The following is a 21,950-nucleotide window of genomic DNA, read 5'->3' as shown; positions in this document are numbered from 1 at the left end:
AGCGATGAACGATACCCGTTGTTCGAGAGGCAGAGCCGAGCTTGGATGATGCGAAAGAGGTTCAAGGATAAAACAGGCGGTGATTCATATCGTATTGCTCCAGGACTGCTTTCCTACATCCCACTAATCCCTCTGACACCAGAAATCAATCGTAATAGGAAATCGACATGGAAAACCCAAGTCATGGATTGTCCGCGAGAGCGATGCAATGAACTGTTCCGATCGCAGAAATCAAGAGCTCAAGACACCCGACACAGTAGCTTTGCTGGAAGTAAACAGGAAAGTGGTGTCCGACTGTGCGACGATAGGGCCCCGTGTGGATCCAGACACGAATCAGTTCCATGTAGCATCTCGACCCGAGTATGAATAGCAAAGTTTATCACTAGCGTTGAGCGTGAGTCGGCCGCATGTGGGGAAAGGAACCTTGAAGCTAAAAATGAAGCTAAAGGTCATTTCTCTTTCGAGGATTTCCCCGCACAAGATCCTCAGAATGCTGTAGCGGCGGACGCCAACCACCAGATCCCTTTCAACCGTTGCAAATCCCGAGCGGAGATGATTCACGCTAATGCACCTGTGATTTTTCCATCCATTGCTACCCCGGACTCGTTTCTTGGCTTTCAAAGGGACCCACATGTCTCTGTTCTCGTGGGACTTGATAGATGGACGCTGTTCCAGAATCCTTGCCTGTAAAATTCGAATTGGGCAGCCTCGACAAAGAGAATGGAAGGCGACACCACCAAATATAGCAGCCATTTAGATGCAAGGGTATAAGAATCAGAAATCAACAGGAAGGCTGAACCAAGGATAATCGGCCATCTGGACATAGAAGTTGCTTGGCTGTGATAATATGATGTGACCTCTGCGTCCGGTGTTTCCGGGCCCCGCATCAGGAACTGCAGGGAATCCTCAAAGTAGACTAAGAAACGCAACTACCGAGCGTGCTGTTGCGCAAGCTGACGTCGCTGCTCCAGGATTTGCAGCCGCAGATTCTCCGAGGCCAACTCAACATCGAGAATCGCACCAACGCCTCTTTTCCATGTTTCTTCCAGCCCCACAAGCTCTCCTTTGCTAGACTCTTGAGCGATCTTCCTCTCCTTGTTCACCGTCTCCGCAGCTTCCTTAGTCTCGGCCAATTCCCTCTCAAGTCCTCGTAAGACATCCTCCAGTTGAGAGTTGCCAATCAGCCACGCGTTCTTGCCATTCTCTTCCAGGAGCGTCAGATTATCCCGCCTCATGGACAAATGAGAGCTAGCCGTGTAGGCCTTCTGCAAGGCTTGGCGCCACTCGTCAAGATTAGGGGTCGCGTTTGGTCCCGCCTCGGAGGATCTGGTTGGTGGCTCAGGAGCTTCATAGCGTGAAAGATCAATTCCACCGGTCAAGGGCAATCCAGCAGCCTTCCGTTCGACCTCCTGTTGCACGAGGGGGGAAAACTGGGATTCGGGGAATGCGGGGATGGAAGGATGAATTGTCGACGAGTAGTCAGCAGGAAGCTCTGAGGCGATGAGTTTCTGGGCATTAGCTCGAGCCTGGGCAGACGGTTCTGCATCGATATCTAAAAGAGTTGATTGTTAGAAGGAGAGAGTTCGCTGGTAGGGACGAGACCTACAAGGGAGAGAGTCATGGGACTCATTGATGAGAGGCATATTGGGCTGGTTGAGTAGGGGAACTAAGTGATCTAAATCAATTGCCGGTATAACTCAAACTGAAATGGGAAGCTCTCTGCCGAAGAGTAGTGACTATGTATAGATGAGGTTGAGGTTCCTGCCAACCTTCATCTTTTTCTGCCGGGCGGTGAATCAATAGCTCTCTAACTGATGACTAATCGGAGCCCTAACACCAGCTTGATGTTTTGCCAATTTTTAGAGCTTTAATGATGAGTAAAAAGGGCAATGTGAGGGTGATGATTATGACGGTCTCATTAGTAAATGTGCGGTCAAATTAGGAACCCCAAGACATCTTGTGATGTATCAATTTGGGGTTCGGTGGGATGTTAGATATTGGACAAGAGCGTTGAACTAAGCTCTCGAACACTTCTAGAGAACAAGTTTGGAGGCAGAAAAAGGCCCTGTTTTCCTTTTGATCTACTAGAAAGCAAAGTTAGTTTGACGAAAATACATAGAAAGATATCGCTTTTAGGATCTTGCTATCTATTCTTCCAAAACGTACACATACGTGATGCTAGAATGTGTGCATGCACCATTTAGCTCGCCGCAGACGATTCTTCCACCATCTACCACAAAGTCCACACTTTGTAATGATCTTTGCCTTACCTTCAATGTCAGACTGGCTACGATCTGCTTGATACCCTTCGGGTCGTCAAACAGCAACTTTCTTCGGCACAAACTGCAATGCCGAATCATCATCTGATAACTTTTTCGCTGGCGCACCTTGGAAGGCTATTATGCTAACCATCATTAATTATTCTGAATGACCGATATACATTTGCATGAATTAAAAAGAGCGTGTTTCCTAAATTCCCCCACTAACCAAAGTATTTACACCAGCATGTGTAGAAGTCTGTAAGCCACAGCGAAAAGATCCCAAGCTTTGATGAAAGCTATGTATTAACATTACTGACATGCAACTCTAATCCAGTTGCTCCAGGAAAGGCAACGGATGAAGATGCGATGTCTATATCCCCGAGTCCAAAGGGTTCAGACATATAGTGCTTAGCTTGTTGCCACCGTGAAGGAGCCACTTATTCCTTCGAAACCCCCGATGTCACCTTTGACGGTCTTGAAGTCTCCATAATAATGCAGGCGATAAGTTCCGTCCTTGAGGGACGTGGGGTTTCCAACATTATAATAGTCATCCTCTATCTGCCACTGGATTGTAACCTCACTGTGGCCCAGAACCACATCCGTTCTCTTCCAATTGTAAACAAGGTTCCAATCTCGGTCAGTCCGTACAACCTCCCAGGTGTCAGTTCCGGGCTTCTGTCGCTCAACCGCCGCGAATGTGGATTCTTGACGTAGATTATTCCGAGGGTTAGCTCCAATGAAGGTAGCATTCACAGTGTCACCAGGTCCATACGTGGCATTGTCAACGGACGAAATGACATCACCGAACGTTTTACCGATGGGGCTACCATCGTACACGACGCCTGGAATAAACGATAAAGACTTATCCGTGTTGATAGGAGGTTCCACGTCGGAATTTAGTGGTGGCAAGCTGGAGCTGTCACCGAGATAGGGCAGGTATGTGAGTGTGAGGTTAATATATGCCGCGAGAGTGTTGGGACCGTAAAGAGTCGAAGCACCCTCATAGCGTTGTACATGGTATTCTTCCTCAGTCGCCACGTAATGAGCATAGCTATTCGACGGAGCACCCAAGACCACCAAGGGATTTGCCACCGAAAGCACGTCTTTCGCGGATTTTGCGATGGCTTCTTTCCAACGCCGTCCAGACATAGTCGTGGCCTCGCTGGTTGAGATGATGATAAACAGCTGACCAACCCTCAGAACCTGGATATCAACAATATTTGGTGTCCACGCATACGGCAGCGTTGCTGCTCCCACATCTAAGAGGATCTCTTTCGGCGCTTGGCACGCTTTCTGCTCCTTGGTTGGTTCGTGAACGAAGGCACGAGCAACATACCACAATGGATTTTTCTCTGCCGGTCCACTGCTGTTTTGTGTAAAGTCAAACATGCCCGGCCCATCAGTAGTACCGGCAGCAAATGAGAATCCGAGAGCTGCCGAGCATGTCTTCAGAGTGCTTGAATTAAACGGCGAGATAAAGGTGTAATCGGAGAGATCCTGGTACACGTGGAAGGCGTGGACATCAGAGCTCTTGAGAATCTGAGTGGGATTAGAGTCCAGCTGGGCATAGAGCTTTCTGGCAGCCTCATATTGAAGCTTCCCGATTTCGAAACAGCTCTTGGCACCGTTGTCCTTTTCGCGGAAGTAGGGCCCACGGCCACGACAATCTTCCATTGTACCACCACATGTACTGTCTTCATATCGGCACTTCTGCCCAGAGCCATCTTCACACCATGCTCCCAAGACGTTCGGACTCGTGTCTCCGACATTCGATTGGGAAAAGCCAGCAACGAAATCGTCAGCGAACTTTTTGTCAGCCTGGACACTTCTTTCAAAAAGCCATGCCGCAACTCCTTTGTTGTCACCAGTTACTAATGTATTGTTGTTATACATGGAAGTGCCATGCACTGGGAAGAACGTCAGAACGGCCGTCGTTTTATTATCCGTTGCTCGATCGAACCTCAGAAGCGTCATGGTCTTGTCCACACTGTCTGAGTATCGCGCTTTCTCTTCTTCCGGATTGTGATCGTAGCTATACGGGCTTCGGTTGATGTTCGCATTTTCAATGTCTATGGAGCCAAAGCTCAGGCGTCCCGGCGCTATACTTTGATGGGCTCGTTTGATAGAAAGCAAAACACCATCGACAATTGCCTGGTAACTCTGCTTGTCGAATCCCTTATTGGGAATCTGAGGGAGGAGATAATTCATCCACGCACCCGGCCCTGAGTGGGAGTGGGTTCCTGTAAAGGCTACATTGTGCTCACCATAGTCTGCAAATTCACCGCCAAGGCTAGCAAGGCCTTCGAGGACTCCATGTCGCACAGCAGTGTCACCTGTCAGCGAGTCTATAATTAGATAGATGAAGGTATCCTTCGGGCGGTTAGGATTTGCGACTATGAAAGCACGAGAGTAGATTCTCTGTCGTAGACCAGTTCCAATCTGTTCCAAGCTGGCGTAGCCGCCAAATCCGATCTCGACAACAGGCCTAGTTTAAAGATGTTAATGGACCTTTGAGGCATTACCATTGAAAAGAGGAAGAACCAAGCGACGAAGGGGGTGGGCAGGAAAAAAGAGAATAAGATTACCCAGTAATGTCCGCTCTACCAGCTCCTAGTAAGAAAACGCTGTCATCGGACGCGAATTCAGTATTTCTGTCGGCCCATTTATACCTGCTATCGACAACGGGTGGTTGGTTGGAATCTGATACGACAGAAAACAGCAACAACAGGAGCAGCGCTGCTATAAAGGTTCCAGAGGCTACGACACCCAACCTCGCATTCGCCATACTGAAGATGTTATGGTTGAAATAACAGACAAAGGGTTACGACATTAGGAAGCGTTCGCAGCCGAAGGGGATATCGGACCTTTTTATCCGAATATCCCTGTGAATCGCTTCAAGCCGAGGCGAGTCGATCACTCTGCATGCGCATGACCGAGTATAGGAATAAGTCAAGCGATCACAAATCAATATCCAGTTGTCGCATCCCGGAAGGAAGGGGAGGAAACCGTGCGATTGGTGTAGAGTTGAAGGAAGGGTGACATCGTCTGGCCGTAGTTTGGGGGTTTGGATGATGACTTGCCCGCCCTAACCTGAATTGGGAACGTCCTCTTCATCCCCCGCTCGCCTGAACCCTAAGTAGGGAGTCGTACTTGACAGGCACCAGATGGAATGCAACAGCGCATCACAAAAGCAATGATGAGCATTGTGATAGACCATTCCATAGGGCGGGGATATAGCCATCTCTAACCCTTCCGAGACTAGTTCTCGTTTAGCGACTCCATATTAGTGAAAGGGTCCATCCGTCACTGCCGATCCTCCAAAGGTCAATTGAGCAGTGGGCCAAGACGGGCGCCTCCGAGCTTGTTGTGGACTTGTAGTTCCTGGGGAAAGTCGTCGTGATCGTCTGTGAATATGGGAAAGAACCATCTGAGAAAGGATTCAAGGAGTTGGATAGTACTTGTAGTGAGGTTGAACTGATGCTATACAGAACATATTTTTACATAGCCTGATTCATCCGGTGTGAGAGTGGCATACCCTATAATCACATAGAAGAGCAAATGCCCCCCCCCCCCTTTTTTTTTTTTTTTTTTTTTTTTTTTTTTTTTTTTTTTTTTTTTTGTTTTTGAGAGAGAGTCTCTTTTTTTTTTACTCTTATTTCTTTTTGTTTTTATTTTCCGACATGGATCCCGAGATCCTTCGCTAATAACTAATCAGAATATTACTGGCAATCATTTCCTGACATAGCCTTATGCCAGTCGCTCCTTACATCTTGCATAAACTCAGTTGTTTTTGTACATACCGAGGAACATATCCTCCGAAAAACTAGTCACACAGCTTAGCTGGCAAAGACAACACAACAGCAATTCATGATGCATTGAATTATTCGTCTTTACTAGAACAGTAGCCGAAGTAGAGTCATTTATCACAAGGTATTATTTGTATGCTGTCGAGGCAATGAGATTCTGAAACTACCTTACATCTGGGAGATTATTCACCATCGTGTCCAATCTCGCAAGGACTCAAAAACCTCAGCAGCGTACACGCCGAGTAATATACCAAAAATAGCTCAAAGTGGACTTCCTATAAACCCTATAGTATGATCGTCGGATAGCTCCACCCGTAAGTGTATAGATAACGGTTTAAATGTGTTATCTGGAACGAATCCAATTGGAAATTGAGGGAATATTGTAATGTCTTTCTATCATCTCTCGATGTAGTGAAAAGTCCATTTGACAGGTGGAAAATTCGCCGCCATTATTGACTTGAGTTGTATGATAATCTGCTTTGCCAATATTGGGGTAAGGTATGATTTGAATCTCTTTGAGTTTTCGATATGATCTAACTTATCAGCTTTGTAGATCTCATAGGCTTGCCTACAGGTACCGATTTTGAATACGGCGCCGGTCGAGTCGGTGCCTGATGCATTATAAGACGGGACGTACTGAAAGTAAGAATTGGTCCATTGCGAGGTTAAGCTCTCGCAGTCTGTCCGATTAGATGTAGGACCATGATAGCAAGACGAAGCACGAGGAACAAACTTGACCACTGCACCGCCAGTGACTTGGTTGACAAGGTCCCATATGCGAGGGCTGGGCCATACACTATCACCCGAGAAGACCTTGCAGCGAGAGCTCTGGTTCACGGTCTGGGTGGAGTCTCCAAAGCCGAAGAGTACTGTATCGGCCGGATGTAGATGTTGCAGGGAATCTTAACATGTCATGAAGGGGCCGCGTCCTGGACAGGACTTAGTGAGTGGGTATGGTATCAAAACCCGGCCAACCATGGATATGATGCGGACATCAGAATATAGCACTAATATTGATTAAGATTCAAGAGCGCGTAACTTATCGGCCGAATGACCGTGACATTAATTTATACTCTCTCGATTATTCACAAATTAAACTCCACCGAGTCCACTTCACGGCCGAGTTCTCGTTGATCGGACGCTTTAACATCGCTGGGCAGATACATGCACGCAACTTGGAAGTTGGTCGCGCTTCCAGGGCCGTCCGAGGAGGACTAGCACAATTCTGAATGGCTTGGTCGTAATTCTGGGAATCATGATTCTTTCTCGTGTAGTCGCGATGCTCAGAAGTGATTGTCTATGCCGGTTTAGTCTTCAGCGGAGAGAAGACAGATAACTATGGGGTTTGCAGCGCCGAAGGCCGCTGGGGCCAATGCGAACGGCATAAAAGCTGGCAATATGGTTAGGGGGGCCAATGTATCAATCAAATTTTTATTTTTATTTTTATTAATTATTTCTTTGGGTTCAGCAGCCTTCACTATTGTCTGGCAACTTCAGATGTCAGAACGGAGAAAGATGGCTATTATCGGCTTTGCGAGATAATTTAAAGAGCTAGAAGGGGCGCAGTAACTGTCAGGAAGTACTCATGTCTTTCGGTGGCTGCTCAAACGTGTTAGAGTCTACAACTGATTCGTCAGGAGTGCAGCAGTAACAAATGCAAGTAGTTCTCATTTTCACACCCCTTCAAAAATGCGAGGTAAGGGAAATATGAAAGACCATCGTTCTACACTTTTTGGACCTCATAAGTAGGATATCACTGGAGACCGACAATAGGTTGTGGTGGAACTCAGCCCTAATCAAGTACAAACATTGCCAGCCTCACCAAAAGACTCGGATCCAACCTCACTCATACAGCGAAGCACAACTCACTTATCCCAAGACCCATTTTCGCCGGCCTATTGTGAAAAGGACCGGTATTGAGCCACCTCGTTTCAGAAAAGGATGCTTTGAAGCGTCAGCGCCAATCAACACTGCCGCTCCACACTCGGCGCTTTGGTGAAGAACCATTGCTTTGTCGCGCGCCAATCCATCCAGTAAAATACCAACCATCTCAAGTCATGCAGGCCAGTTTGAGACATGCTGAATCCAAAGGAGCTTCAATGTGTCTCTGTTGCCTTGGTTCCATAGCGTCAACGACATTTGCCGGCCATGACGCCCCGGCCCAACAAAAGGACCGCATTGTTTAAGAGCCTTTTCTCTTCCTTGCGTGGTCTTGCATTGTCTAGAGCGTCTGTTTCCCTTTATCTTTTGTCGTTCTTTCACGTCTTCCCTTCGTTATTCCCGCTAATATGTGTGATTGTCTGCTCTGACCTGACTTCACTTAATTGCCACTTGTCATGCCGATTTGATCTAATGATAATCTCGTCGCATCCTCTCCTTAATCGATAGACAGGGATACTACCGTACTGTTCGACTCCTAGAAACTCAGACGACAAGATGCATTTCATATATACGACTCTCGTTATTCATTTTATTGCCTTGCTTTGCTCAGCAGGTCCAATCGCTCATTCTCGATTAATGCTGGAAAGAAGGCATCATGAGACAGAAAAAACATCATCACCTGTATTAGGCGCTTCTACAGTCACTTCTCGCCATCTGCAAGATCCCTCTGCCACGCCTGGCAGCAGTTTCTCTTTACGTATTACGGCTAGCACATTCTCCACGGCGATGCAGACAGAGTCGAGCTCCCATTTCATTGCTGACGAAGACGAAGACGATGTTTCCGAGAGCGAATCGGCAACACTTACATCGTCGCACATGGCCGCGAGTAGCTCGTCGGCACCGGCTACACATCTATCTGAAACAGCCACAACCAGTACCCTCGCTCATGGTTATAGCACCTCCCGTGCCTCGATCTCCAAGACATTAGATACAACACATTCGACCTTACTCTCAGACGCACTCTCTAGAGCTGATGTCGTGCGTGCCAGCTCCGCGGCTGTTGTATCGAGCGAGATAGCTGAGCCTACGGTCACGACAACTACAGTCACATCAACCATCTATAGACACCGCAGCTCCACAGCCACTGCTTCCAGGACACCGTCATCGCACTCATCCAGCCCATTTGGAGCCAGTGCATCGACCTGGAAGATTACGAGACCTACGTCTCATCTGCCCCCCACAGTATCAGCAACTCCTATAAGCGCCTCTGCTACTGGCCATCCAGGGTCTACGCCAGCCCAATCTTCTACAATCAAACAGACATCATCACATCTCTTCCGCGGCTCCACGGCAGCCACCAACATTGGGTCTACAGCGTCATCTAGCCCTACCGTCGGTGTGATCCGCACCTTACCAGGAGCCGGTTCTCCTGGTATATCTGCCGGAGCGCATCAGAGTCCAACTGCATCGCAGTCCAGTCATACCAGTGTCCATTTGACCTCAGGCACAGTCCGCAACACCCATACATCCAACGCATGGACCGTACATCCCACAGCGGCGGCCTCTCACACAACTCCGATATCTCACTCCCCGACTGCTTCAAGGGCATCAATCACACACTCACCTTCCACCGGGATACCAATAACCAAGGGCCCCACGGTACCGGACGTAACAGGAACGGTCGTCTCCGGGACTGGAATCATAATAATTATACCGGGGAAATCAACAAGCCGGAACTTCACGATCCCGTTGAGCCCTGACGATAACATTCCCTCAACGGGAACAGTATCAATGTCGACGACAAGCTTACCCCAAGTAACAACACCTGCCTGGGCCACCTCGCGAACAACCCATGCCGTTAGCCCGCATGCCCCGGGCTTGGTGACCATCCATTCCACCAGTACTGCGACCAAAGTCATCACTGTTGAATTGCCAAGGCCAACCACTACTACATCTGTCGCTGTGCCAAGTGAGCGAACAGCTACGCAGGCTACCGCCAGTAAGAAGGCGCCGGCTCCAGTATCAGACAGCCCTGATAATGGAAGTTCTTTGGTTGTGAATCCTGTTTCGCCGATGTTTCTGACCGTGACGGAGACGAAGACGGTGACTGAGAAGACTGTTGAGACAAGAACCACGTTGACGACTGTGACGACTACTGCGGGTTGATGAGATCCTCTCTCTCTCTCTCTCTCTCTCTCTCTCTCTCTCTCTCTCTCATTCCTTCTCTTCTATAATACGCCCGTTGTCTATTAAATTGTAACAATACATTCGTTTTAGCTAGTCAGAACCAAGATAACCTCTAATTCAATGCAATCTAATTCCTAAATCTCGACCCTCATTTTCCCAAAATCATACAAAGCTCAACCCCAAACAGCTTCAATCCTCCTCTCAGCCTCCTCCCCAAGCCTCCACCTCCTCGAGCCCTCTACTGTGCCTCTTATTTGGTATATCGACTCGCGCCAACCACCAGTGTAGTGGCTAGTAAGACACAAATATTTGTGCTTGGTTTGAGAACTTTCTTTGGAATGCTCTGGTCTTCCTGGCAAATGAAGCCTCTCTATTTTTGCAGTTATCGAAGATACGCTCCAAGTCAGAGTAGAATACGCAGATGGATATCTATGACGCCAACCCAAAAGAATATACATCAGACCCTCATCAGCAACTCCGTCCCGTCCGTCAGACTCGCCCAGACGCCATTCCATGTGTATATAGCCAGAGGAGAACACACATTATATACAAAATGAAGACAACACTCGTCAGATCATAGTTCTGAAAGCCATCCTCCTGCGGCTGCAAACCTTGCTTGATACTCCTTGACACTGGTCCACTTGCGGAGTTCCTCTTCGTCACGTTCTATATCACTGAGATAGCTCATTGAGCGGCCGTTCACCTGTGGGCTGGCGGCGGCTATTGACGGGCTCGGAACTGCCATTCCCTCCAGACGCATGAGGGTATCAATGAAGGCATGGAGATAAGACTCCGCCTCAGCCACGGTCAGCGGGTGTGGCCCCGCTGTCAAAGCGGTGGAATCGGCCGGTTCCATATTAGGGTGGGGAAGATTAAGAAGTGTAGAGGCGACCTGGCGGACCTTGGCAGTCTATAGATATCACTGTTAGCCGACTTATCATAGGAGGCGTGGGAAAGGATAACATACAAAGCTAAGCCCGTTGGGCTCCATGTTGACTTCGTTGATAGATCGTATCAACACCAACATATCACGAATCACAATTCGACGTTCTTCCGCCATCGTAGCTCCAATATGATCCGATTGGGCGTCCCCATCAGCCTCAAGCGCGCTGGACTGGTCTTCCTCGAGCTTGACCGGCGATGAACTGATATTCGTCGCTTGTTCAGCCCGTTTTTGGTATGCCTTCCAAGCGGCATACAGTGCCCAGTACTTCTCAACCAGATAAGACCGAGTCCCTAGCTGGCTTGCGTAAATGTTTGCCTTCTGAATCTCGTATTGGATGTGTCGCCTTTCATCCTCTGTCGGGCTCGGTCCAGGGCCCTGACCCGATACCGAACCTTGTAGTGAAAGCTCTCTCGGTACGTCAGCAACGGCGGATTTGGCCTTCTGTAGACTTTCCCAGACAGCAGTCCTTTGCCGTTCCCAGTCAAAAGGTTGGCCACTCCCAAATGCCACTTCCCAAGCCGAGACTTGGTTGTATGAATTATATACGCGGACATTAAGGTTAAACCCCACCAGGCGAGAAACTCTGTCTGCCGGTTGAGGTACAACATGAGTCGGAAAAATAAACTCATCATCTATTTCGAGGGGTAAGGGGGGATACCGCTCGGTCGGGGTTTCTGGGGGTATATGAAAAGTAGAGTCCGTTGACCCCATCTGCTGCAGCGTTCGGTAACCGACTAAGACAGCATAGAACAAACGCCGCCCAAGTTCCTGTTCAATGATGTCAAGCTGACCTTCTCCCGGCTGACCGGGTTGGTCCTGCGAGAGGCACGAGTCTGGGCTCGGCGGACTCATCGTCCGACTTCGGGCACTAGGGCCGCATAAATCATACACATGCAATATTGTCAAACATTCGGACAAATATGAGCGACATGTTCGCATACTGTACATATATCCAGAACAGATGGACAGAAAATAGCCGATGGCTGCATCGTAGACCGTCAGGCTCCGTTCGAGATACCCTGCACCTCTTGCTTGGACGGCTACGTCCCGACATCTCTTGACCAGTGCCATGGAGTGCGGATACGCTGCCTTTTCGGCTGCGGTCTTCAAATGAAGCCTCGGCCGTCGTGGAAACGAAGTCACCAGAGTCCCAATCATGGAGGCCGCCAGGGCCAGGAAAGTACGGTTGGTGACATCCTCTCTTCGATCAAGGGCAGCACGAAAGGTCGGTTCATGAGGGACGGGTATTAGCGGGTGGATGTAGGTGAAGTAATCATCGATCAGGAGTCGTATAGTAGATAACGGACAAATCAGTTCCAAAGAGAAAACTGCTGGTGGCGGAAAAGGTTGACTGTTCAAGAGCCCTGTCGATTCTGGAGATGTATGATCAGACGGGGTGGGAGAGCCACCGGGCGATGCCGTGAGCTTCTGTCGTTTAAGCGCTTCTGCATGACGGTTGGGAGGACCACGGCGCCTGCTTGGTCGCTCATAAGTACAGGGGATATCCAAGCTAGCGCACGACCGACAGGGCGGCCCACTTGTATCACACTGGTTGGGGTCCGTTAGATCGGTCTCCGGACCAAAGGGTACCACGTTCGCTACTCACTTTCACCTTTCGAATACTGCAGGCATCACAAGCCTTGCGCAGCCTGGTTCTCTGGTCCATGGGTATAGAGGTGAGGTAGCGACGGTTTCCATGCTTGGGTTGAATCCATGGACCTAGGGCATTGGGCTTTATACCAGGATACCAGTCTGTGGTATTCTCTGAGCGCAGCAGATTGGGATTTGCGATGTCTTGCCCGGACTGATACCCCAGAAGGTGATCTCCAGACAGCAGATTGGACGATCGGGGGCGATCTGCACAGACGTTCTTCGGGTGATGCACAAATTAAGCAGTCGTGCCTCGGTGATTAGACAGTAAAAGGGCTCAACGGCTAGCTAGACTCTTAAGCCTCAAAAATGGTCGCATTCCGTACGGTGCCTGGGAATCCCGGTGCCTAATAAATGAATCAAGCCGGTAAGTGCCTCACCGATGGTGGTGGAGCCAAGAAATGCTTGGCTCGCGCACTCCCCCTCCGAAAGTGGGCATAAACCCGTTGTGCTGAAAAGAGGTTTATAGCCACGGACCGTTCTAACAGTCGAAGGATGGACGGGACTCTCCAGAGTCTCCACGAACAAATGTCGAGCCTCCGCAGCGGTCACGTGCTGCCGCAGGACATCCACCGCCGGCATTTGGTCAAGACGAATGAGCGATCGAACCATACAATAGCTGGCTCTGGACCATCTCCACCTTAGGGTTTCTTATCTGCACGAAAAAATAAATGGATGGGGTGATTCAGGACCCAAGCTTGAGCATTGACTGGCTGAATCAGTCGATGGCACTGTCAACAGAGTTTACTACCCTCGACTTAGCTGCGTTAGCAGTGCTCAGGGGTTCCCAGTCCGCCACCTTTCAAGTCACCGAGTCCAAGAAAAAAAGGTGGTGGATCATCGGTGGGGACTGAGCACTCCCTGGAAAACCCCTCAATCTCGTACTCTAAATCGGAGGACGATAATAGTCTAGAGTAGAGTACAAGACGACTATCAAGCTAACAACCCAAACTAGATGACAAATACTTAGTCGGTCTTCTGTCCGAATCAGGTAACAGTTTCTTATATGCGTCTGTACCCGTATGGCAAACAAAAAAAAAAAAAGAAAGAAAGAAAAGAAAAGAAAAGACAAGGTGAAACATCTAGAACAAAAAAGCAAAGAAAGAAATAATTCTAGGTAAAACAGGTTTATATCGTATCGCCGTCATGATACTCGTCCGCTTCATCAGGTCTCGCTCTCCCTATCAGATCGCGCTTGTTCTCTAGATCCACGGCCCAGAGTGCTGAGCCAACGGCAGTCGACATCAGGAAAAACATAGACAAGGGCGGGACCAACTGAAGGATCAGAGCAACCGTTCCAAACCTGGCGTGGCCATGGTTAGCAAGTCCCTGTGGATCAGCAAGGTCGAACAATACTCACGTAGTATACTGCAACTGGCGACGGCGGATTTTCTCTTTTCTTTGCTGCTTCGAGAGATCTAACAGTTGGAAGTACCGCCAGTGGTGAAACGGACCCGCTCGATACCCTGTGAGCAAGAGAAACATGGGCGTCCCGGCCACGGGAATAAAGTTTAGAGGGAGGAGGACAACAAACTCCACGATCTGTCGCAGAGAGAATGGTGCATAGACGGCACTATGGATCGGCTTGCCCAGCCGTTTGACGACATCATCGCCTTGCGGATATAGGACCCGCGAAGTGGTGACCAGTTCCCCGTGGCCCTCATTCACTAGGACGGCATCGAAGATATCCACCAGGGTTTCATCAACAAAGAAGGCCTCGAATAGTGCGGCCACAATTGCAGCACCTTCTCCTAAGACGAGGACTGCTCCATTGACCCAAGCACCACGGCCTTGAAAGATAGAAAGAAAGGCGACCTGGGGCAAATAGGTAAAGAGGAACAGAATCACGTAGATGAACGCCGAAAGCAGAACAATCGGAATTAGACGAGTCTTGAACAAAGGCCACAGGAAACGATGCGACGCGAAATAATACACACCCTAGATAGATGCGTCAGTACGGGGTAGTCACAACCAAGTATACCTAGGCAGCAAGCATTGCACTGACGCGAAGAGGATACAGCCAAGCAGCTCTGCTAGGATCTAGCGATCGGGCCATAACGACAAGCCAAGTCAGAGTGCACGCTAAAAGAAACCACGCTGAGATCTATTATACTAAAGCTAAGGAGATGGATCAGCACGCTGACGGAAGCGATAGTACTTCGTCGCACGAGATGATTTCATGGATATCTTGCGGCTATGGACCAAGATCCGAGGCACATGATCTTATCGATAAGCCCGGGCGGTCAGGGCCACAGCTATAAATTGAAATTCTTTTCATCGGCCCACGATTTTTTTTTCTTCTTCCAAAATTAAACTGAACACACCTCCCTATTCACTCTGAGGTTCACAACACCATGGGCCCTTGGAGGGGAAATGGGAGGTTAGAGTAACTTGCTGCCTTACCCCAAATTCTTCTTCTATTTGTGGAGCGTTTGGAAATATTTACAGCGTACACCCTTAATTTTTGCGTTGCCTGGTGTAAATTGGCTAATAACCACAACCACCGAGTTAACCCGTACAGTCGTTCATGATATGTAGAATTTTCTCCAAGCTATTGACAATCGCTGTCGGTTCCAGGCCTGGCGCCGCTCTGTCCGCCCATCTTTTCCCAGACCGGTCAATCCAAATGACTTTTATGCCCACGTGGAGAGCCCCTATTATGCCGAAAGGATTGGAGCTGATCACCCAAATGTCTTTCATTTCTGGCACGCACTTCCCCATCCTCTGGGCTGTAGACCTCCGGTGCGGGCTTAATTTTCTGAACGTCATCGACGCTAACAAGGTCTCTTCATGTCTCTCTATGGTGCGACAGTGGGCCTGACCGAAGGATGGGCTTGGATACTATATTCGAAGTACCATTGATGAAGATAATGGGCATCACATTCTGAGCCCTTGCCGGCTGACATCCGGAAACGCGACCATGTTGTGATGCACTCGAAGCAGCTTTTTGATATTGTCGTCCCTACCAACGGTCCTATTAAAATGGATAAGCGCCTTGTTGTATGACTTCTTCAAAGGATATGTATCGTCCTCGCAACAACAAAATGAGCCGAGGCTTGGAACGAAGACACTAGCATAGCTCACATATGCTATTGAATCGTCACGTATACTCAAGCTGGGTAGCGCCTCCACAAGTTGCAATTGACTGAGCATGGTCTTTGTCATAACTGACATACTCCGGAGTACTGTTCCATGTCTCCGGCTATGGATCCGGGCGATAGTATGGTACCGTAAATATCGAAGGCAACGACCGTTGTTTGAGCCATCACGAACACCAGGTGGATATTCTGGACCAAAGGATTCTCACCCTAATTTTACTGTTTAATTAAATATCTGGAGTTCTGTTTGAGGATGAAACAGAATAGACCTGCGACACCAGTTTCAGGTTTAAACCCCACGGAGAATGCGAAGGATGACGGGAGATGCCAACCGAAGCTCCGATTCAAATGCCTCCGGGCTCCATGCCGAAACCCTGACTCCCCGGGATTTCCGTAGTCTAACTAGGAAGGTTTCGCGCTGTGTCTCAGCACAAATATTCAGGGAACAGTGGGGATATGCGTGAATGAAGGGGACAGAAGGACCCTCGGAGCGCTCTAAAGCGACCATGTCGACCAAATGGACACGCACAAGAAGCTCTTCAGTGAATTCAGTCCTATCCTGCACTCCGTACGCAGATTGGCAAGTCCTCTGGGCAGAGGGGTCGCTTGGTATATGGGGTTGAAAAAATTTCAAAAAAAATGCCAGCTACCCAGCAATTAGAGGAATACGAGTCTGTCGCCTTAGCCACATGGTCAAACTGCCATGGAAATACGAGATACTGAAAATTATAAGCAGCTGTTTGCACTGTTTTGCGAGGCACTTGACTATGAAAGCTATGTGCACAAAGGCTTTGAACCCAGATTGCCTACAATGATAAGACCTTGATACATGCATAAAAATGCAGTAAATATATCTATGCAAGAAGATTATCTCATAAATTAATCAATTGAACATCTTCGATCCATCTCGTGACATTTCCAACGTATACACATACATCCCGAGATATATATACCGGCATTTACATCCATGACCCATACAATCGTAGACGTAAGTCCTAATAGTTCCATAACATTGGAGTGCAGTACTATACTTATGAAAATTCAAACAATCCCCACGAGTCTAAACCCTCAAGCCTTTCCGACACCCGTTTTGCTAATCGAGACTGCCCAACAGCATAGACCAGCAACAGCCGGCTTCACAAGCCATAACCCACAGTCAGACTCGCCACGTAAAGGCTTGCTACCATAGCAGTATAATAGCATATCTGGCAGTAATCTTTAGATAATCGCGCACTAGTAGACGCCACTAGGGACCGCAGTGGGGAGTCATAGCCTCACCCAATACAGGTACCACGGTGGAAGTATTCTGATATCACTATGGCTACAATATACGCTAGCTGAAAGGCTACTACTGGACGCAAGATTATCAGGTGAGTTCATAACAGCCGAATAGTTCCGGTACTCACGGAAACTACAACCTAATTCATCCATCATCGGTGGACCCCCAGGAGAACCCTTCTAGGCTTCTATATGTTCTTTACGTACTGCTAGGGGGGTGCTGTGGACCTTCGCGGCCACTTATTAACTAGTAGTACCCTGTGTGGACTATGTCATCGTGCATTGGCATTAGGGATACCTGTGCATCACATACATCACATAGAACTAGCTAACTAGCAAGTAAGAAAAACCCGAAATACATGCCATTCTCATTCGTATAGTGGACAAGGTGTCTCCCGGATAAGGCATCAAATATGTTCTATGGACGTCTCATAGTGAATGAAAAGCAAGAACTAACATTAATGAGGAACTAACGCTAGGCTAGGCTATCAAGCCTGAAAGATGTTATCTCAATCGTCCATGAAAAGTACTAGTGATACATCCATCCACATAGCACAATCGCGTCACCAACGCCTCTTCATACATCTCAACCAACACCCTTCTTTTCCCTTCCTTTCGTCCGTCTGTTCTAAAAACAGTACAGTTTGATTGACGGTACGCAACGAACCCAAAAACAGAGCTCGATTCACCTTGAGGTAATCAGAAAATAAGTTTCTATGAGGCGAAGATGACGGGAACCTCGGTCCCCTTCCTAAAGTAGATACCGGTCCGGAACCCTAAAATGGGTCGACAACGTAAAATCCCAAACAATATATACTTAGCAAGTGGATCGACGCCGCATTTGTAACGTATGCCAAGGCACCGAAGCTATTTGGCAATAGCCAGTGCCTGAATTCGGAACCGTTTTCCTGTTGTGGAGATGGCGGCCGATCTTTTTGCGTGGTGGGTTTTGGGGGGGAATTTTTTTTTTCTAGCGTGTTCCGGACTATTGATCATGACTCGGAGGCTCGGAAAACGTATACGAGAGGGTCGATGGATTCATCATGGATGGCGTGATTCTTATTGGGAAGGGTTGGTGGATCTGGGTAGGGACTAATTGTTGAGTTCACGTTTGGTTATGGGACTGTGCTCATCTGATGGATACGATCTACTGTTCGTATTCATTTCCACGGTGGCAAGGAGATTCATATCGGTGCATTTGTAGTTGAGTATGGTGCCAGTATAACCTTACTACTATACATAAAATTGATTTTGATCAGATATCTATGTAGACCACTGCGTCGTAGTATATTGTACATGAGAACTGAATCTCCGTGAAGCATAATGTCCCGCAGCTTCTGCTGCTACCCTTCATATCAATCAAAGACACCGGCCCAGATGCAATTATACATGTAAGTCCCACATTTGGAAAGAAGAGAAGAGTCCAACGATCCGCAGTCAAAACGCCAATAGCAATACAGTAACCAGAAAGGTCATAAGAACGGTAAAAATAAAGCTTGCGGATGGATGGATGGGAGCGGAGAAAAATCAGAGGTATCTCTTCTCGTAGATCTCTTCGTAGCACTGAACGTGGTCACCGACAGCGAAGCTAGTCCAGCCTTCGAAGCCGATACCACATTCTGTGTCCTTACGCATTTCAGTCACGTCCTTCTTGACGTTCTTGAGGGAATTGATAGAGCCTATAAGTACATGATCAGCTTCCAGCTCGCAGAAACAGAGTTTTACGTAGTCAACCGGGACGGGGAGCTTACCATCAAAGATTGTTTCCTGGCCCCGTATTACTCGTACCTTCCTGGCCTTGTTGATAGTACCATTGCGTACCTTACATCCGGCAATGGCTGTCTTCTCTCTTCCCTTGAGCGTGATCTCGAATACCTGTCCAATCTCCGCTTCTCCAGTGACACGGTGACTCACCGACGGAGGTAACTGTTCGCTTAAGATTGCTTTGACATCGTCAATGAGTTTGTAGATAACGTTATGATCCATGATTTTGACCCCCCGAACTTCTGCCATACGAGACATGGCAGGGTCGATGGGCATATTGAATGAGACGATATGGCCGTTGGCTGAGGCTGCATGCTCAATATCGAACTCACTGATTGGTCCGACCTCAGAACGGAGCACATTAGCAAAGACTTCGTTGTTACCAATTGCAGTGACCGAGTTCAGGACAGCCTCTGCGGATCCGCCAACGTCGGCTTTGATGACAAAGTGTACTGGTTTAGGGCCAGATGTCTCCTGGACTGAGCTAGCAGCCTCATTGTTCTCAGATTCTTCCTGCCGGCGCCTCTCGAGTAGTTCACGCCGTGCCTCGTTGATCGCCACAGTATCCTGGCCCAGTTTCTGTGTCTCAGTTTTCTCCAGTCGATAGTCTACGACGTCTTTGGCTTGCTGCTCGTCAACAGCCTCGAGAAGTTCAGTTCCAGCAGACGGTTGCTCCCTCCAGCCGTCAACCTCAACTGGCATTCCGGGGGTAGCTTCGGAAATTGCGACGCCCGCCTCATTCCTCAGAGTGCGTACACGAGCCCAGGTTGTGCCTGCGACAATGATATCGCCCGGCCGTAGTGTACCACGTCTGATGAGCACCGTCGCCACACGGCCGTAGCTTTTGGTTGTGCCCTCAATCACCCATCCCTCGGCTTTGCCGTCAACCTCCGCTCGATGGTCAAGAACCTCCGAAAGCGTCACGATAGCTTCTTCGAGTTCCAACATGCCCTGGCCAGTTTTACCACTTACTCCGATCGCTTGCACGTCGCCGCCGTAGTCTTCGACGTGTACACCGTGGACAGAAAGATCCTGTTTGACTTTCTCAAGATTGATATTTTCCTTGTCAATCTTACTAATAGCGACAATGATAGGAACTCTGGCTTCAGTGGCGTGCTTGATTGCCTCAATTGTCTGAGGCTTGACGCTATCATCGGCCGCGATTACGAGGACTACAATGTCAGTGACGTCTGCACCACGGCGACGCATATCCAGGAACGCAGCGTGGCCAGGAGTGTCCAAGAATGTGATGGTCTTTCCAGAGGGCATAGCCACGGAAAAGGCACCGATATGCTGTGTAATACCTCCGTGTTCTGAAGCGGCCACTGACGAGTTTCGAAGCCAATCCAAAATAGTAGTTTTGCCATGATCAACGTGTCCCATAATGGTCACCACCGGTGGTCTGGAGGGTAAAATAGACTTGTCTTCAGGCTCGGGCGCAGATACCAGGTCTTCATCCTCTGCACTTTCGAAAATGGGCTCGAAATTGTATTCGGCTGCGACCAGGCCGGCGGTCTCCGCGTCAAGAACGTGGCTGTATGTGACGCCCTCAAAGCCCATATCTTCCATTTGTTGAACAAATTGCGCAGGCCGCACCCCAATGACATCAGCAAGATTGCTAACGCTGATGAACTCCGGTAAATACAATGGAATTGAGGCCGACTCTAAATCTTTTTGCCGAGCTTTATCTTTCTTCTGCCGTTTGCGTTCCTCGCGGCGACGGCGGCGGTCGTCTTCTTCCTCGTCATCCTCATCAGCCTCGGACTGCCGCTCCCTACGGCCATCCCGGCGCTTCGAGGCCTTTTCAGAATGAGTGACATCGCCGTCGTTATTCAATTTGAGCGATGACGAATCCCAGGACCATGGGTCTACCGGAGCATCTTGCTTCTTTGGCTTCGGTTTGGACTGTCGCTCACGGCGACGCTCGGCAATCCTTTCTTCTCGAGCTTCCGCCTCTTCCTCTTCCTTTTTGAGATCATACACAAGCCGCGCTCCCACAGGCTTTCCCTTATTAGCCATAAATGTCCTCATGGCATTGTCCCGTCTGGTCATTGCTGCGGAACCACCCTGTTCTTGATCCATTTCGGACAGCATCTCATGACCCAGTCTCCGAATTTTCAAGGTTGCTTCTGAAGCTCCAGCTTTGCGTGTGTCAGCCTTGGGGGTTCTCTCCATTTTCCGCGCCGGATTCTTGGATGGCCACGACGGCCAAGCCAAATCTGGTCGCACAGCTTTACAGCATGGGCATGTCTGATGCTTCCCAAAACAGTTATATTGACAGTCCGGGCAGATCCAGTCCGAAGCACGCAGATTCCTCGGTATATATTTGCTATTCACCTCTAAGCCTTTATCAGGCTGCAGGGATTGGCTTTCTCCATCATCGAAAGGACGTCGTCTGTTCTGTCGCCTTGGAGGTCTGTTCCAATCGGCCCGCGATTCCGCTCTACGCTGTGATGCACGCAGTTCTTCTTCTTGCAGTCGTCGTTGCTCTTGTTCTTCCGCGGCCTTCTTCGCTAGTAAGGCATCTCGCATCGCTTGTTCTGCTGGACTGAGACCGGCCGGTTTCTGTGCTTGTTTGGTTCCCCAACGAGCACCAAACTTGGGCTTTGGGGTCGCAACATTGGAGCCTTCTTCGCTACCTATATTCGATGGAGAGGATTCGGACGAGTTGAAAGCTACGAGGGAAGAACGAAAGGTCCGCCGGGGGAGGTACGGTAATCTCGGAGAGAAAGGAACATCTCTGTGCCTGGCGGCGCAAGTCCACTCAACACCATGACGGCGGGATAACTGTAGAAGAGTATAATTAGAAATTTGCTTTAGGATACGGACAGCGAAGTCCAATCGACCGTTTGGGAAGTGCTCACCTCCAAAGCCGCACGCCGGTGCATAATGGAGAGACAAGGAGTGGGTTGTCTTGTCACTGGTTTCCCTCGGGGCAAAATTCCGGCCGGTAAGGGAAAGTCTCTCGTAGGTCAACACAACCTCCGTAATACTACTTTCCCGCCCGCCTCACGTGCATCGGCGTCTCCGCCGAATCGGAGGCCCGCATTTCTCATTGCTTTGCGCCATCATTTATTCT

At 49.0% G+C, this 21,950-nt stretch overlaps 8 protein-coding genes across 8 annotated transcripts; all 8 read right to left on the bottom strand.

Moving 5' to 3' along the window:
- Nucleotides 1–145: 145 nt before the first annotated feature.
- BDV37DRAFT_183968 (uncharacterized protein) lies at nt 146–841 on the bottom strand. The gene has a single exon (XM_032079539.1). It carries the CDS (start codon nt 751–753, stop codon nt 334–336), a length of 420 nt encoding a protein of 139 aa, XP_031938686.1. The 5' UTR covers nt 754–841; the 3' UTR covers nt 146–333.
- An 88-nt stretch (nt 842–929) lies between these two features.
- On the bottom strand, nt 930–1,643 carry BDV37DRAFT_285791 (pre-mRNA-splicing factor SPF27 family protein; the record flags this gene model as incomplete). Its single annotated transcript, XM_032087794.1, has 2 exons — nt 930–1,552; nt 1,607–1,643. 2 exons carry the CDS (start codon nt 1,641–1,643, stop codon nt 930–932), a joined length of 660 nt encoding a protein of 219 aa, XP_031938685.1.
- Nucleotides 1,644–2,436: 793 nt separating this feature from the next.
- BDV37DRAFT_255374 (neutral/alkaline ceramidase) lies at nt 2,437–5,343 on the bottom strand. Its single transcript, XM_032082720.1, has 2 exons — nt 4,847–5,343; nt 2,437–4,746 (listed from the first exon to the last, which is right to left on the bottom strand). The coding sequence occupies exons 1-2, from the start codon at nt 5,044–5,046 to the stop codon at nt 2,670–2,672; spliced, it is 2,277 nt and encodes a 758-aa protein (XP_031938684.1). The 5' UTR covers nt 5,047–5,343; the 3' UTR covers nt 2,437–2,669.
- A 5,178-nt stretch (nt 5,344–10,521) lies between these two features.
- BDV37DRAFT_183938 (uncharacterized protein) lies at nt 10,522–12,890 on the bottom strand. The gene is made up of 3 exons (XM_032079538.1): nt 12,688–12,890; nt 11,103–12,629; nt 10,522–11,045 (listed from the first exon to the last, which is right to left on the bottom strand). The coding sequence occupies exons 1-3, from the start codon at nt 12,745–12,747 to the stop codon at nt 10,710–10,712; spliced, it is 1,923 nt and encodes a 640-aa protein (XP_031938683.1). The 5' UTR covers nt 12,748–12,890; the 3' UTR covers nt 10,522–10,709.
- Nucleotides 12,891–13,754: 864 nt separating this feature from the next.
- Nucleotides 13,755–14,984, bottom strand: BDV37DRAFT_255370 (EI24 domain-containing protein). The gene is made up of 3 exons (XM_032082719.1): nt 14,737–14,984; nt 14,092–14,669; nt 13,755–14,034 (listed from the first exon to the last, which is right to left on the bottom strand). The coding sequence occupies exons 1-3, from the start codon at nt 14,785–14,787 to the stop codon at nt 13,860–13,862; spliced, it is 804 nt and encodes a 267-aa protein (XP_031938682.1). The 5' UTR covers nt 14,788–14,984; the 3' UTR covers nt 13,755–13,859.
- A 93-nt stretch (nt 14,985–15,077) lies between these two features.
- BDV37DRAFT_255368 (uncharacterized protein) lies at nt 15,078–16,160 on the bottom strand. Its single transcript, XM_032082718.1, has one exon. It carries the CDS (start codon nt 15,903–15,905, stop codon nt 15,609–15,611), a length of 297 nt encoding a protein of 98 aa, XP_031938681.1. The 5' UTR covers nt 15,906–16,160; the 3' UTR covers nt 15,078–15,608.
- Nucleotides 16,161–16,180: 20 nt separating this feature from the next.
- BDV37DRAFT_255367 (uncharacterized protein) lies at nt 16,181–16,728 on the bottom strand. The gene has a single exon (XM_032082717.1). The coding sequence runs from the start codon at nt 16,662–16,664 to the stop codon at nt 16,476–16,478; it is 189 nt and encodes a 62-aa protein (XP_031938680.1). The 5' UTR covers nt 16,665–16,728; the 3' UTR covers nt 16,181–16,475.
- A 1,166-nt stretch (nt 16,729–17,894) lies between these two features.
- BDV37DRAFT_255366 (translation initiation factor 2) lies at nt 17,895–21,937 on the bottom strand. The gene is made up of 3 exons (XM_032082716.1): nt 21,736–21,937; nt 18,859–21,658; nt 17,895–18,786 (listed from the first exon to the last, which is right to left on the bottom strand). The coding sequence occupies exons 1-3, from the start codon at nt 21,757–21,759 to the stop codon at nt 18,635–18,637; spliced, it is 2,976 nt and encodes a 991-aa protein (XP_031938679.1). The 5' UTR covers nt 21,760–21,937; the 3' UTR covers nt 17,895–18,634.
- Between the last annotated feature and the right edge of the window lie 13 nt (nt 21,938–21,950).

Source organism: Aspergillus pseudonomiae (assembly GCF_009193645.1).
Source record: "Aspergillus pseudonomiae strain CBS 119388 unplaced genomic scaffold BDV37scaffold_65, whole genome shotgun sequence".
Taxonomy (NCBI): Eukaryota; Fungi; Ascomycota; class Eurotiomycetes; order Eurotiales; family Aspergillaceae; genus Aspergillus; species Aspergillus pseudonomiae.
The sequence above is the reverse complement of the archived record's forward strand: the minus strand, read 5'-3'. Positions and strand labels throughout refer to the sequence as shown.